This window comes from Lasioglossum baleicum, chromosome 16, assembly GCF_051020765.1.
Source record: "Lasioglossum baleicum chromosome 16, iyLasBale1, whole genome shotgun sequence".
NCBI classification, from domain to species: Eukaryota; Metazoa; Arthropoda; class Insecta; order Hymenoptera; family Halictidae; genus Lasioglossum; species Lasioglossum baleicum.
Window position 1 is genome coordinate 2,469,513 of NC_134944.1, and position 15,404 is coordinate 2,484,916.

Below are 15,404 nucleotides of genomic sequence, written 5' to 3' on the forward strand. Positions count from 1 at the left end.
CGCTGAGAGTATCGGCGAATTAAACATTTCTACGAAGAATGTACATCTTTTTATCTTTAGTTAGTTACTTCCGAGATAAAAAATTCACAAGAAAATTGGGATGCAAATCTTGTACAGACGTCACGCATTGGAAGCGATCAACAGTGAAAAAAGTTCAAGCACCGGCGAAAGAAGCTCTCCTACTAATTGACCACTCAAAAGCGAAGGGAAAGAAAATCCAGGGAAGTTGGGAGACGCGGCTGGTCCCACGAGATATCAACGAAATTCTACGGATCGGGGCTCTTTCAAATATTTAGCAGCAATATCCAATTTCGCCTTGTATACGCCTCCGCGTCTCGCCGAAGTAGATTCCTCGGGCCCGTCATTCTGCTAAAAGCTGTTCTTGATCGTCGAACAGTTCAATATTACGGTAGGAGTGAAAACTGCATTTTTGCATTGATATATTCAATGCACGAAAAGATGCATACTTCGGCAGCAAGTCCCTGCAGTCCCCATAAATTCTCAGAAGCTAATGTTCCCTGGGAAATTGTTGAAAGGGGTAAATCGAGCATCAGGAACTTCAGTCTGTTCATAGGGGTAGATTGATGGAAGTCTAACGGTAACGACGGGACGCATTATGGTTCGCGACCGACATGCCTAGACGAACGGGGGGCGTAACTTCTAAATGGATAAGATGTAAGAGTTAACACTCGTCTGTTAGGAGGACGAATTAGGTGTCTGATGTATGAGACGTCGTCATCTTACTCCGCGCTTCCGGTGTGTGCGTTGCGGACGAGGCATGCGCCGCGTAAATGAAAGAGACATTTTCCTCGCGTCGGGTTTCTGCGAAACGCGATTAATCTTTTTCGTTGGCGAGCGGGCTAGGTAAAGCTGAAATTTTCTTGTAATTACCACGGGTCGGTTGAAGATGCCCCGGTTTTCTTTGGCAGCTCTGTTTTACGGGGGATTTCACCCGCGCCGCGACGCGGAGGAAATGTTCAGGACGTGCGCGAGAACTTGGAAGACCGATTCGTGGGAAGATTAAATTTCTTGATGGGAACTGGCTCCCCGGCCGTTTTATCGCGATTTGTACCGGACGGACCTTTATGATAAATCGTGTGAATATTAAGCGAGCGTAATTGCTTGAGAAAACTGCTAATTCAGGCCCCGATCTAACCCAGATCTCGCGCAGACCTTCGTTTTACCCGGGTATTACTTTTCCCTTGATTTTCTCATTTTTCTTCGGTACTGTATAAGAGAACAAGTTCTTGCATCAAAAGATATTACTTGAACGTGGAATAATAACGCGATTATTGTTTGTTAATGCGTTCATGTTGGCTGTACGAACCAGTTCTTTCCGATTAACTTCGTGTAGCCATTCGAATGAAAATATTCACCTGGATTAAAATTCAATCGAGTGTATCGGCAATTCCACATTTTTAAGTGCGAAAGAAAGCTACGGAAAAATCGTAGGATCTTTCGAAGACCGTAGAAGGGTAAAAAAAATGCTCGTGCAACCAATCGATCATCCGGGAGCCAATGAATTCCGCGTTGCAGCGATGCAGTGCATCTTTTGCGATCGGTTAGGCAACGAGCTCGTGATCTAGACGGATCACGGTCGTGTTTGCAGGGGTGTTCGTTTGGCCATATCAGTGGAAACCCTTTATGTGAATAGTGTAGGGATGTGGGAGCTAAGGTTAGCCATTGGTAAAGGGGTGAATCGGTGTGGACGATGGTGTGGAGTGATTGATCGTCGCCTCGCGACACCCCCGTGTCCGCGTAGAGTGGATAAAGGGGGTGGAAAAAGGAGCAGAAACCCTTTCACGCTTTCACGGATCAGTCACAGGATCACGTTCTCTATCCCAACCCCCCTTCACCACCGTTGGTACACGGCACATGCATCACCCTGCCATCCAACAGCCACCCCCCGGTACGGGGCTACAACGTTTGCTTGTCTCTGCGAAGCATCGCGGAGCCGAATCTGCAAAGTTGGCACGGCTGAAAAAGAGACACGATGACTTTCATCGCTCGCGTCGGGGATAATGGCTGCGCGAAGGGCGAGAGAACATCATCGTGTATCCTGTGGTAGGGGACACCAAACTTGGGCATACGAGAAGTAATTACTGAAACGTAATCCAGTAATTTTCTGAAAATTCCTCTTGATAGACTTCCGGTAGATAAAGTGTACAAAGCATAAATCTTCTTTCTGCATTCAGTTTGTACCGTTTAGCAGCCTCGTAAATGACCATACCTTTGCACGATTCTTTGGAACGCGCAGTCAATGAATTCGTGCATGTCCGCAGCAGCGAAATAAAATCATAAGGGAAGTAGTTAAAGTGCAAGTTTAAAAGGACAAGGTTGCCAGCGTAGATTGCATAAAAATTCCGAAAGACTGCGCTTCCTGCAGCGGCCACGTGTGAACGATGGAACATTTTCGACCAGCAGCGTAGTTTCGGGCGCGTTTAACTGCTCGATGCAAATGGGTTAAAATTTCCTCGGTCCCGTCGTTAAATATTATTAAAGAATGCTTTTAGCATTCGAGATATCGCGGCGACTGGTGGGGGCACGGTTATCGATACAGCCGCTTGATCCGGGTCTGAGGACTGTCCTTAAATGTGTCGTAAACGAGCCAACAGAGAGAAAGAGTAAGAAGAGGAGGAGAACCGGGACGAAGAGAGAGAGGAGGAACGAGAGAAAGATGAAGGAGAGTCGTTTCTCTACTTTGTAAGGGTGCCTCGCGCTTTGCGAGCCCGGCTCCGGCCAATAAAAACTTTACAGCCACGCCACCCCTGCTCATCCGGTAATGAATGCAAGAAATAATTATCTCATGAATACATTAGTTTTTAGTATCCACCGACACGGACGCGGACCGTAAAACTCGGCATTCGATATAGAACTTTGGCCCACGATTTCCAAGTGCGTGGCCGCTCGCCTACGATCTCTCGATCATTAGCCTTTCCCCTTTCCCCTTTTCCCCCGCCTCGTATTTGCCATTAGCACCACCTTTTGAAACTTTGCTTTTTCATCAAAACAATATCGAATAAACGTTGCGGTCCAATAATTGCTTTATTCTAGCGATGTATAAGGTTGATGTACCAAAACGAGAATTATTTATTAGGCGGTGCAACATTTTGGTCGTTGGACGAAACGAAAAATTGCGGGACGTCGCTGCCCGAAAAACTAGGAAATACAGCGGCGGACCGGTTAGACGGATTTTTTATCGGGAATTTGCCGTATATCGATCGATCCTCTCTCTCTTTTCGCGAGAGAAAAAAGAAGCCCAACGATATTCCGTCGGAGCAGTTTGTTTCAGCGTCGAGCAGGATACTCCGGGTCTCCGGGTACTACGTCCCGAAAGGGTCTCCGGTGTTTTTCATTCCTCGTGTGCAGCGCATAAACACATTTTTATATGACACAGGAGTTGATGTATCTTCCCCTTTCTGGGAGCGGTACCGGAAGGAATAACGCCCTTTGTCCTGGACCGTGGCCATCGTCGTTGATATTCCGCCGGTGTCCCCGTCCTTCTGGGACAACCTTGCCAACCCCTTCCTCTTTCCCTCGATTCCCTTCTGCCACGCTTACCGGAAAAGGCGTGAGAAAATGCCGATTCGCGATAATGCTACTTGATCGCACAGACGATCGTCGATTCGATCCTGTTTCTGCATCTCGAGACAATTTTTACCGATTTTTAAAAGAAGATTAAGTCGATGATATTACTAGTCGAAGACCTTTTTGTATAGAATTAAGAATCGTACCCCCTTGGGAAAAAGGTTCTAACCGGAAAGACGTCGGATAAAATATAATGATCATTTCCCTGAGAGTCATGAAAATCCGAGGGAACGTACACGCGAGAAATTACTCGAAATAGAATGATTTGGGGTCCGGTACAAAGACACGGAAGATCTGGCACATAGCGAGGAGAAAAAGAGAGACTCGCTCCCGAAGCCAGCGCGCGGAAGAATGGAGTTGACGGGGCGAAAATCATGGAGACCGGAAACGGAAACGAAGCTCATCGTTATACACCGCCGTGACGTCACTCAACAGAACCGTGGATTTCTTGGGAGAATTCTTCCCAGTGGAAAAATGAACGGGGAAGAAAAAAAAGCTGATAGATCGCTATAATAATTACTGCCCTGTGGATTTTGTGCGTGTTTGCGACTTATAAAAATGATTAAAAAAGTTCAGAATAAGTTCCAAAAAAAATTTGCCAATCTTCAGAGGTTTGCGTCAGACTCCCTTAGCGCAGTTTCGAGGGAAAAGCAACAATAACGATCACGAATCTTTTAGTCCCGAGCTCGAGCCCGATTCCTCCGGCCATTTACTATCGTCAAAGGCTCGGGCACGCATCACGTACGGAAACACGCGAGCTCTATTCGAAAAGCGAGGAAAAGAAGGAAGGGCGAGGAGAAGAAGGACGATCGATGCAAAGGGCAGGGAGACGTCAGGATTTGGGATTTTCGCACGTGTTTCCAGCCCCGTCCACGCGATTCCCGTAATCCCGTGTGGCCGTTCTGTCCGTCCCCTTTCCCCGTGCACGGAGATTTCTTTCTTCTGCCGTGTAAAAGGAAACGGAATTGAAATCGGCTTTTCGAAATTGCGCGCGGCAACCCTCGCGAACAGGACCTCCTGGTCCCTCCACGGCCGTTCTGAAGAGAGAAAATGCAAACACGGCTTTGCTGACCGGGCAGAGACCGATCGAGACACCCCGGACGATATACCCGTGGATTTACAAGAGCGCAGAGGGTGGAATATATCGTTGCCCTCTCGATTCCCACCCCACCCCACCCCACCTCCTTTATCCCCCACAGACGCGAATCCAAAGCAAACCAACGGCTCTTTCAACTCTGAACCATCCTTTAACTCCATTTCGGGAGTAAACCTCGCGCGAGGGATGTTTAAGCGGACAGTTCCTCGGGAGAAATTGGTTCCAGGCTGCCAGAGTGCACCGGCTATTTCTTTTCAGCCCTAGAAACTTTTTAACCCTTAAATAACTCCTTGAGATTGTTATTTTCAAGAAAAATAGTCCCTGCGATTCGAATTAGTGTGGAATCAGTCGAGAATGAAGTCCCCTCTTTATAATAATGTAAAAAACATTGATATTCAACTAAATTAAAATACGGTAAACAATAGAACATTTTAAATAAAATTGGTTTTGTTTTTAACAGAAGATAGTTGCATGCGTGGGTGAAACAGAAAACTGCATTGAACGAATGGTGGCGTCCTCCTACAGAATAGCGTTGAAGCTTATCGTCGAACATCTTATTAATTACTAACACACAAGCTCTCTCTCTCTCTCTCTCTCTCTCTCTCGCTCTCTCTCTCTCTCTCTCTCTCTCTCTCTCTCTCTGCCTGTATAATTAAAAATTATTCAAATATCTAAATATCTTAGAGTATTTAGCGAAATCCACTGTTGATTTAAAATTTTTAAGATGTATGTAACTTACCAGTTCAACTGCATTCACTGGTATCCATCAAACTGGTTAATTCTTGATATATCACAATGTATTTAATTTAACTCGTTTAGTTAGTTAAAAATTCTATAAAAATTTAACCCTGTTAAAAAATCTCAGTTAAAAATTTTACTCTGCACTGATTTTTAATTTTTAAATAAACCACAATCACCGGTTGAACAATATTGATGAATTTATCTAAATAATAATATTCAAAGAGACCGCTAAAAATATTGTCTAAAGCAGGTGACACCATTATCTTTAGAAAAATCTATACTGTATTTACATAAATAGACAAAAATGTACAAAAAATTACTAAATTAAGATAGAAGAACAGAGGAAAGCTTTACGTAAGATTGAACGAGTTATACTACATTAAATCCAACTCATGTGTTCTTGAATAGAATTCAAAATCAGTTCTGTTTTAAAGAGAAGAACCAGATCAAAAATATAATGCACAGTACTTAATATCAACAATATTCACATTTTCTTCTAAATGCAAATATATTTGAGCCTAATTTCCAAGTTGTTTATGTATTTTAAAAAATGTTCACACCACTCTGGCACCCACACTATCATTTCAGGAGCACCATGATGCAGATCCAGCAGCAGTTCCAGTTGAACTGATCTTCCCTACTTCAAGTTCTACGAAAAGCAGATACGCCAGGATATACCCCACGTTCAGCCAATCGTAGGGAAGCAACAGCCCATCCCCGTAGGCACATTCTCCAGTCACAAGAGCTGAACAGGGACCGTAGCCTTTATAAAACAGACTGTGCCTGCTTTGAGACGGAGCATGCTCCATTGGAATATTCTAAATCCTACACAAAAAGGGGTGTGCCCTACCGTCGCTAACTGAACGGAAGGGAAGGGTGTATCGTTCTCCACTGCCACCGATGGAAAAGGATGCTAGCATTCACAATACAGACGGAGATGCTGGAAAGACGGAGCATGCTCCGTTAGAATATTCTAAACCCCACGTCAAAAGGGGTGTGCCCTATAAAATCTAACAGGCTATTTGGGAAAGAATTGACCAAAATGCAAGCGTAACTATAGAGTCAAATTCTCTGATTGAATCATTGAAAACTTTTTTAATCCTCTTCAAAATACATTCATAATGTATTTGTCTGTGATATTATTCAATCAGATATTTATTCGGTATACAGTTAATTTAACAGAAACTAAAAAATATCGAATCTACAGGGTCAATACTTTCTCAACTGCAACACCCTTTTTTAGCAGCTACCCCTTTCCCTTTTTTAGGATCAAAGGGGTGATAGGTACCCCTCTGAAAGGGGTAAAATACAGAAGGGACATAGGGTAACTTAATGTGCTAGAAAAAATCTCTCTGCCATGTGGGGATTCTATGCAGCTATATATTACACAAGGCATAAAAAGAACAAACCGAAAAAAACCCTTTTATATATAATAAAAACAGATTCGAGGTTCCGAGTCGTATAACCTATACGTCATTTCTCTAAATACGTTTGAAAGCGAAACTAAATATATATGCTCACATGAAAAACAGAAATTATTTCGAAAGAAACTCCTGTTGAAAATAAATGCAATATTTATGAATTTAGATCATTTATTATGTGATACTGATCTCCAATAAAAAAAAGAAAAACATAACCAATAATATCAAAAGAACTGGAAAAATGAATGAAATCTAATATTTCTACACATAATTTCAATATTAATCGTAAATATCATGGAACGTATAACCTCAATCTTAAATAAATTAACAGTCTAAATAAATACCATACATTAAAATTTACATACAATCAAATGTACGGATAATTTTTAAACTATAATTATCCAAAAGAAAAGGAAGAAACAAATTGCACCAATATTCACAACCTCTTCTTTATTGTCTCCTCCAATATTCTGCTTCGCAGCGAACAATATTTATTACTTTTGTTTTCATTTTCAACTCGAATTTTTCTATATATCATAAGCGCAAATTCAAAAATTTTGAAGCGCCATCTACTATAAAATGTTCAAGTTTCTTGTACAGATTTAAGTCGGTGTCACAGATCACCAACGTGATCATTGGTGCACAGACGAAATGTTGAAGTAGTTTCGTTTCTGGTTTTCAGATGTCGCCCATATGAAGATTTCAAATTGAAAAAGAGGTAAATTCAATTTTATTAATGAATTATATTTCCATTACGAAATAATGAACTGATCTATCAAGCAGATACGACAATTTTCCAAATGCTATGCCTATCATAAAAGCATTCTATTCTTTAAATGTTAGGACTGATTATCATCTATATGCAAAATATTCAAAATGTATAGTCACGTGAGTTTCATTTTTGAAATATTGATTCAATATTAATTACCTGTAAATTGATTGATGTGAAGAGCATGCTTTTCGTGCCTATATATCATAAATATTTTCTTTAAAATAAGTGATACATCAATATCCAACATCCATATTGATGATGCATTCTCTATTATAGATAAATATGCTGAAAACATCGCGACCATTGTAGAACTTTCATGCATTATGTTATTTCTCTCTCTCTCAAATAATAGTTATATTCATACCTAATAACATTTTCGGATTTTTAAGACTAAGTTGAATGTGTGGATTATCTATGATTGCCTGGTAGACTGGACTATCAGGATTAAATCCTTCATTCATATCTTTTAAGCTGGGACTTTTATCTCCGAGCAATTCACACTTGAAACGATACAAATTTTCCAAAAGAAGATCTACGATGGTGATTAAATTTCCATCGTCTGGTATATTCTCAATATTAAAGAAGCAATCGTTATCGTCATCATTTTCTACATCATTTTGGGTTCTTATTAACCACTTTATTGCTTCTATTATATTTGATCTATAATAAATGAATATAAAGTATAAAGTATTAGACTGAAAAATTTCTGAGTCTAGAAAAGAAATATTCGTACTTTGTCAAACGTAGGGCTTTCAAGCTTTTCTTATGAGTGTAGCCCATTTCTGTAAGAATTTTCACATAATTTTGATCAACAGTTGGATTACAGGTTGATTTCAATTTTTCTTTCAGAATATTGTAAGTCTTTTCAGCTTCCGGGCTATACGTTAATATTTTCGCCGATGTCCTGACAAGCGAGATAAGAATGTTTCTGATTTCATTCTGAAATTACAACAAAGTATGTTCAAAATAATTGCGTTCTGTGAACCAAACCATATAGTTACACAGAGCATTTCATAACAGATAGGAAAATATTTAAGGGGCCAGTCCCTATAACGATAGATTGTCATAAAAAATCATCCCTTAAAGTTTTTCCTACCTGATGCCAAATACTCTGCATGTCTACATCCATAAAACCAGGAGGGGGTGGAATATGACGAGGTGGATTGACTAAGGGTAAATCATGTGTGGCTAGGAATATTGCTTCTTCGTTTGGTCCTTTGATGGTTCTTCCAGTCAAAGGCAGTTTTGCAGTTACCGGACGTATTTTAACTAATAGCAAACTATCTAGAATACAGAAAATTACTTTACATTATTATTTATATCTTCATCGGTATCACTAGTATTTTCAGAGAAAATTACTAGAAAGTTTAGTGATTTAAGAAGATACTTCTGACGCTTCCAAACATTTATGCGTACATATGAAAATGTACAATATTTAGGAACTAATATTTTACCATTTTGTCTAATTTCTTCGTCGCTTATATTATTCCCATTAGAAAGTTGTTTGAACTTAGATAAATGTACTAAACGGAATTGGGATGGTTCTTTTGTCTTATCATTGCCATATAATTGCTTCATTGCTAATGTTTTAATTTTCTCTATGGTAAGATTTGGTTGTACTGTAACGTTTGCAACATGGCCTTCTGGGCTAAAATAGGAAAATGATTGTTCACGAGTAGCATGTAGCAAATATATTATTGTAACTGAAATTTATATATTATACCTTATAACGTTAATTAAAAAATTTTTGGTTGGTGCCATAAGGGATAGTTTTTAGGAAACTTTATTTGTTATTCCAAACCTTAACATATTCTTTGGGTAGGTACATAATTTGATTAATCCTTTGTCAATATTTATCTTAAAATCCACAGAAATTAATTTACAATTTTTCATCGGTACTACGTGTAATTTCATACGAAAGTGAGTAAACAACAAACATCAGAGAACAGCTGATTCGCTTTTGGTGGTGGTGGTTGCTATCATTGCCGCGAGAGGGTTAATTCCACTGATATCAGTGCCTTAGTGATTCAAAATGCTTGTTTCATAGATACAGAGAGGAAATCTAACAGATAGAAATGCCCGTGGTTGTTGTGCCACCTAGCGGTACCGCTCGGTAAGCGGCGTGCGGTTGTTAATGATCTCGACACGATCTCCTGTAAGACTGGCAGTCTTTAACAGTATTTGGTCGATGGTATAACCTTGAAATCAGTCCTGTCATCGGTTCCTCTTTTTAAATAACATCTTTAAAACATGTAATTAAATGAGACCAATAAAGTTGTAAGTATAAACATAAAATTACTATACATTAGTGGATGTAGTTGTTATAACTATATTTGTAAATTTCAGAATCTGTATTGTACCAAGGTTAAGTACATTTTAATAAAACAAACTATTTACACCGAAAAGCGAAATCATCGGTTGTTAAAAAATGACTGAAAAATCTGGATGCGGTGAATTGCAACAATTAGTCCAAGAAGAGGAATGCGAAGAGCCGTTAGGTCCTGGCGGTGAAGCTACCCCACCCTCGACTCCAGCTAGGTCGAAGAATCCAAATAAAAATGATACCCAGAGTTCCCATGTATCGGTACGAATTTATATTTCATCGCTGTGTTATAGTAAATATTAGGTATTAAACTACGTATTGTATTGTTTTAGCAACAAGTATTGTGGGAGAGTAACACACAGACATCGCCAATTGTCAGTAAAGGAAGCTCTGGCCAAGCGACTAGTCAAGGATCCATGGTTTCTGGTAGAGCGGTGAATCTTTCGAATTATGGCAATCAATCTCGTTTAAGTTATGTGAACGAGAAAGAGAAACAGAGGTCCAATAGACCAGAATCATCAAAATTGAACCGCCAACATAAAGGTATGTTAATATTTATTATGCTCTATACGAATTCAGAATTAATTTGACTAATTTTATATGTATTGTTCAGGAAGTTAGAATGTTAATCGAATTGAATAACTTATTAAAGAAAGATTTATCCACAGCATAGCTAAATATGACCTATGTTAAATATCTTGCGAGCAATTGATGATTTTAGGTGGCTTAATAGTCTGGAAATAATGAACTAAGTAAATATAAAATTTACATTTTCACCTAGAAAGCATTCTAGGATCATGTTTCTTCATTTTTATATTTTAAGTAAGACATTTTTTATTTTATCGAAACACCCATGTCACTGTTCGAAACAATTCACTTTATACCTTGGACACGCTGCACGATTCTTTTCACTATTTTATTTCATGGATATTTGCAGTATAGTCTTTTTTCAAAAGTGAGGATCTGAGATACATTGAGCGACCGATGAGAGAAAAATCTGTGTTGAAATAATATCTGTTCTATTGTGTGACATAGTTAGATTTACTCAAATTGAGAAATCTATGATGTATGGCAGGTCTCTTTCGAAAAACAGACCGCTAAATCTGCATCATACTATATTTTGTACTTCAAGTTATTTTATGTTGACAAATATTCGACTTTTACGTTTACATGTTATTGTTCACCGAATTTTTAGTTCATTCTTTTTCTTTTGGCATTATAAAATAAAGGTGTGGCGCCGTGCAAACATCATTGCTTTTTATCAGAGGTTCCTGACGTGCGACGTATGGAGCAGGCACTGTTACAACTTCTGGAAGATTTTCATAGCGGTAATTTATGCGCATTTGGTACGTTCGATCTTGATACAACTATTCCATGAATTAATTGGATTATGTTGTATCAACAAAACGATTATTGTGTATAAATTTAGGGAAGGACTGCAGCATGGAGCAAATGACAGATATCAGAGAGCAGCAGGAACGACTAGCTAAACTTCACTTCGAATTAGGTCCAAGACAAGACATTAGTGGGGAACAATCAGGAAGTCGTCATTCGGGTGCTAATATGCGTCATTTGTTGCACCGTCTCCAACAGCTCAGTATATGCATCGAAAAATTGCACAGTAAATAGTTACATAAGAATTCTACGTATATACGTTAGACACAAATAATTGTGTATAAGTTGTTACTGTAATATAAGTGATTACATTTTATTTTTAAATGAAAACTGTAAAAACTCTGATCACGAAATAAAAGCTGATCTTTTATATCGAAAATGCTTTAAAGTTCTGCTGGGAAAGCATATTTTACTTTTTTATGTTGTTTAGAGGTAGAAAATTTGTTCACCCGTATTGAATATGCTCTCAGGGTATTTAGCGCTCGCTATGTCGTCAATTCGTTCCCTATTTTCTCTTCTATTTGCAATTGCAACTCACAAGTTGAAAGACTGTCCTCGTAAGCATCGTAATTTTAATTCGCTGCTCAGACGCGATAAGTCACTCAAGTTCCTGTTGCTCATTATTTATGGGTACTTCAACTTGCGTACAAACACATAATATTATGTACACTCTCCAGGGAGCAACCGGTCATATGATATAAGCAGATTGCAGCTGTTTATGCGAGTTAACGAAGTTATGAAAAATGCAGACAGATTTTTATATATTCACGACAAATTGAAATTATTCCAAGAAGAAAGACATTCCACTCTCCATAATCTATTATCGACATTTGTTTTCCCAACATCTTGACTTTATCTTCAAAATCAAAATTATTATCTTCTAGAGTCTAGAGTTTATCAAAAGCACTTCTGGAGAAGTGATTACTGATAAACTAAATATTTATTTTTAACTAAAAATGTAGTAATTCCGACTTTGCAAGAGTGCTGATCTAAATGAATAAAGCTCGTTTAGAGAAAAATGATGCTTATAAAGCAATTTTAAATAATCGTGTCCCGACGAAGTGATTTGAATGGCCGATCGATTGCATCACTCGAATCTCATGCGATTCGGATGAATCAGATTTGGAGTGGCAGATTACAACGCATTCATACTGGTAACAAATGAAATTCGAACACGACATTGTTGTGGATGGAAACGAATCGACGACTGACGTGGATGAATTCGAGAAGGACACGGTCGCTTTTAGAACGACGGCAGAACAATCGAAAGATAAGACGTGCGAACGACCTAGCGAATTGATAAAGAGACACGGAAAAATGCCAATTTACGCATTTCATTTATCTCTTCAAGGTATCCAGCAACGTCACTTGCAGGTTGTTTTCAAGAAAAGATGCTCGCGAAGAACAAGTCGAACAAGACTAATTTTCGGAGCATAAACTTCTCTTGCATAATTCATTCTATTGATTTACGACCTCGGCGTATATCTACGGTCTTTTTAAAAATCTCTTAGAGACAGAGATTTTCGAAAATAGCATAGATCGATCCAAGAAAATCAGCCTTGAAACACCCACGCGCAATCCCGTGACAAATTCACTGAGAATAGCGTTCTCCAGGCTGGCGCCTAACCGCTTCCGTGATAACCGCTTCCATAAATATTCTCAACATCATTCGACCAGATTTCTATTCGAATTCGTTTATGGTACCGCCTGCTAAAAGGAAATATATTCAGTATAAAAATCCACTATCTACGCGTAAGATTGTAAGCAAGTACCATTCATTGAATCTTTGAAATGAAACAATGCAAGATTCCCGCACCTGAACGAAAGACGTCAGCGGGATGATCATGATGAAGGCTTTCTAGGAATTACCTGCGGAATAAACGGTTGTTTGTCTCGGCACGCTGTTCCATTGAGTGCTCGGCAACGTCAAAGCTCGCAAGTACACAGATTAGATACGTGCCGACCTAATTATCTCGGTTTGTATGGAAGCTGCCGCGGGGAAGCGACGCCCGACAATAGGAACAACAAAACAAAAACGAGACAGAGGGTCTAATCGAGGAAGACCGGATGAATGGAGAAGGGACGGGCCGACGGGCCGCGTCCCGCTATTTCCGGAACAGTGTTCCTCCTTTCGATGCAAAACCGGGAACAGTGGTGAAGAAAATCGATCTTGCACTCGAACTTCGACTACATTATTTATGTTACAACTAGACTGCGGATCTGTATGCAAAATAAAAATTGTTCGCGTTGATTGCAACTCGCAGGAGCTATATCAAAATTTCTTTCTTGTTTTAATTATCTGTTTAAACTGAAACCACACGCTGATGTCTTTAAATCGTTTTAAACCTTGCCCATTTTCGTTACATTATTTGAAACTTTGCGTCTTTGGTATTTCTGCCAATTTTCCTCCAAAATTTTGGCGACCGATCCCGATCTCTGGAGAAAGATCAATTATGCGAGATTGCCCGCAACGAGTCCATCGATCGGCTCCGTTCGACCATTGACGTTCCGACGATATCTGCTGCGATATCTTGGCAACAGTCTCGGTAACGTGGCGACAGGGAGCACGCGTGTTTATCGAGATATCAACGGAGACACGTATAAGATATAAGGGAGGCCGAGGAACGGCAGTCAGTGTTGTGCTGGATCGTGGCTGTGATCGTACTGATCCATAGAAGACCGTGTTAATCGATCGTGAACCGAGAATATACAACTACGAAATGCGGTGAGCGGAATGTTTTGGCTAGAGCACAGGCGCCAATCCCGGCTGGTTTATTGTTTAATCGTCCGTCTTTCTTCAGAGTCTGGCTGCTGTTAACCATCTTCCTGGTCGTCACTGTGCTGGCCAGCGAGACGTTTGCCAAGAAACGATCCAACGATGTAGAATCGAAAGGCAGCGAGAAGAAGAAGAGGGACGTGGCTTATGCGAAGTGAGTACTGCGACTGCGAATCTGGGTCTGTTCTTGTTATGCTGATATAGTTTGATGTACTGTTGCGCAACCGTTTCCGCGATCGCCTTATCGGACTCTCTGTTGACGGACTTTGCTTCCGATGTCGATGGGAAGCTCGTTTTAACTTCGATCAGTGGATCCGAATAGTAGTTGAACACTCCGATTCTCGAAAAATTGTCGATACCTTTTTAAACTATTTAAGAATAAAATTTCTTTTCCAGGGAACGGAAGTCTCAAGATGGCGAGAACAAGAAGGTGGAATCAAAGAAAAGGAAGAGCAGCTCTTCCGAAGACAAGGAAGCTGAAGCCTACTCTGAAGGTAGCGTAGAAGAAGCTAAGCCTAGCAAAGAGAACAAATCGAAGAACAAGAAGCTGAAGGGAAAGGAAAATGTGGACCCTAAGGCACAGAACGGTGAGGTTACGAAGGATAAGAAGAAAAAATCGAACAAATATACCGTGGAGTCGCAGGAGGTCCATCAGAAGAACTCCAAGAAGACCTTGAAAGAGAAAAAGACGAAGGACAAGGTAAAAGACAAAACCAAAGTTGAAGAAGAGATCACCGTAGAAAGCAAGAAATCGAAAAAGATGGAGGGCAAGAAAGCTGGGAAGGGCGAGAAGCCTTTAAAAGAGGATAAGAAGAAGCTCCAAGAGAAGAAGAAGAAGGAAACGGCAACAGAAGTTGAAGATGAGCCCGTAGAAGCTGAGGAAGAGGTACCTAAAGCGAAGACTCAAACGAAGAAGGAAAAAAAGAGGGCGAAGGAAGAGAAGAACAGGAAGAAACGAGAAGTAGAACCGGAAGTGGAGGCCGAGGAGGAAGCAGTCGAGGAACCGGAAGTTCCAGAAGAGGAGGTCGTCGAAGAGGAAGCACAAAGCTGCGAGAAAGTGAACGAAAGCAATGAAGACGCGAATGGCGCGGAAGACTGCGACCGAGCGTGATTTTTAACTATGTAAATACTTATTAGTTAGTCATACTATGTCATGGAATCATTCACTGGAATCATTTCACTGATACGGAGCCATCCAGGCACCTCTCATTTCCTGCAGGTCAACATCGGGTCGAAATTGTTAAAATTATGAAAATTTGTGTGCAAGTAGAGCAATTCACCAGAAATGCGAA

At 40.0% G+C, this 15,404-nt stretch overlaps 4 protein-coding genes across 6 annotated transcripts in view; 2 read left to right on the forward strand and 2 right to left on the reverse strand.

Moving 5' to 3' along the window:
• Nucleotides 1-7,374, reverse strand: part of LOC143216720 (uncharacterized) — a 70,579-nt gene extending 63,205 nt beyond the window's left edge. For both annotated transcript variants that reach the window (XR_013010603.1, XM_076440021.1), the window contains exon 1: nt 5,424-7,374. The gene's annotated coding sequence lies outside the window, so the exon portion shown is untranslated. The remainder of the gene's footprint in view (nt 1-5,423) is intronic.
• Nucleotides 7,375-7,381: 7 nt separating this feature from the next.
• On the reverse strand, nt 7,382-9,612 carry Kpc2 (Kip1 ubiquitination-promoting complex subunit 2). The gene is made up of 7 exons (XM_076440023.1): nt 9,342-9,612; nt 9,073-9,266; nt 8,715-8,902; nt 8,352-8,557; nt 7,983-8,278; nt 7,775-7,903; nt 7,382-7,702 (listed from the first exon to the last, which is right to left on the reverse strand). The coding sequence occupies exons 1-7, from the start codon at nt 9,377-9,379 to the stop codon at nt 7,686-7,688; spliced, it is 1,068 nt and encodes a 355-aa protein (XP_076296138.1). The 5' UTR covers nt 9,380-9,612; the 3' UTR covers nt 7,382-7,685.
• A 126-nt stretch (nt 9,613-9,738) lies between these two features.
• Nucleotides 9,739-11,715, forward strand: LOC143216723 (uncharacterized). Of its 2 annotated transcripts, none has more exons than XM_076440025.1 (5): nt 9,739-9,895; nt 9,965-10,202; nt 10,274-10,484; nt 11,171-11,287; nt 11,371-11,715. In XM_076440025.1, the coding sequence occupies exons 2-5, from the start codon at nt 10,047-10,049 to the stop codon at nt 11,568-11,570; spliced, it is 684 nt and encodes a 227-aa protein (XP_076296140.1). In that variant the 5' UTR covers nt 9,739-9,895; nt 9,965-10,046; the 3' UTR covers nt 11,571-11,715. The 2 variants fall into 2 exon arrangements, with proteins under 2 accessions (XP_076296140.1, XP_076296141.1); XM_076440026.1 differs by having other exon boundaries at nt 11,207-11,287.
• A 1,709-nt stretch (nt 11,716-13,424) lies between these two features.
• LOC143216722 (uncharacterized) lies at nt 13,425-15,256 on the forward strand. The gene is made up of 3 exons (XM_076440024.1): nt 13,425-14,061; nt 14,138-14,266; nt 14,509-15,256. The coding sequence occupies exons 1-3, from the start codon at nt 14,057-14,059 to the stop codon at nt 15,221-15,223; spliced, it is 849 nt and encodes a 282-aa protein (XP_076296139.1). The 5' UTR covers nt 13,425-14,056; the 3' UTR covers nt 15,224-15,256.
• The last annotated feature ends 148 nt before the right edge of the window (nt 15,257-15,404 follow it).

What these genes read in the sequence shown, in the direction of transcription:
- LOC143216723 (XM_076440025.1), top strand. Translation starts at nt 10,047, where the DNA reads ATGACTGAAAAATCTGGATGCGGTGAATTGCAACAATTAGTCCAAGAA. An exon ending in CCCAGAGTTCCCATGTATCG is followed by an intron (nt 10,203 to 10,273) that starts GTACGAATTTAT and finishes GTATTGTTTTAG; the next exon opens with CAACAAGTATTGTGGGAGAG. An exon ending in CGGTAATTTATGCGCATTTG is followed by an intron (nt 11,288 to 11,370) that starts GTACGTTCGATC and finishes GTATAAATTTAG; the next exon opens with GGAAGGACTGCAGCATGGAG.
- LOC143216722 (XM_076440024.1), top strand. An exon ending in AGGGACGTGGCTTATGCGAA is followed by an intron (nt 14,267 to 14,508) that starts GTGAGTACTGCG and finishes TTTCTTTTCCAG; the next exon opens with GGAACGGAAGTCTCAAGATG.
- Kpc2 (XM_076440023.1), bottom strand. Translation starts at nt 9,379, where the DNA reads ATGGCACCAACCAAAAATTTTTTAATTAACGTTATAAG. An exon ending in TGCAGAGTATTTGGCATCAG is followed by an intron (nt 8,558 to 8,714) that starts GTAGGAAAAACT and finishes TTGTAATTTCAG; the next exon opens with AATGAAATCAGAAACATTCT. An exon ending in AAATCCGAAAATGTTATTAG is followed by an intron (nt 7,904 to 7,982) that starts GTATGAATATAA and finishes CGATGTTTTCAG; the next exon opens with CATATTTATCTATAATAGAG.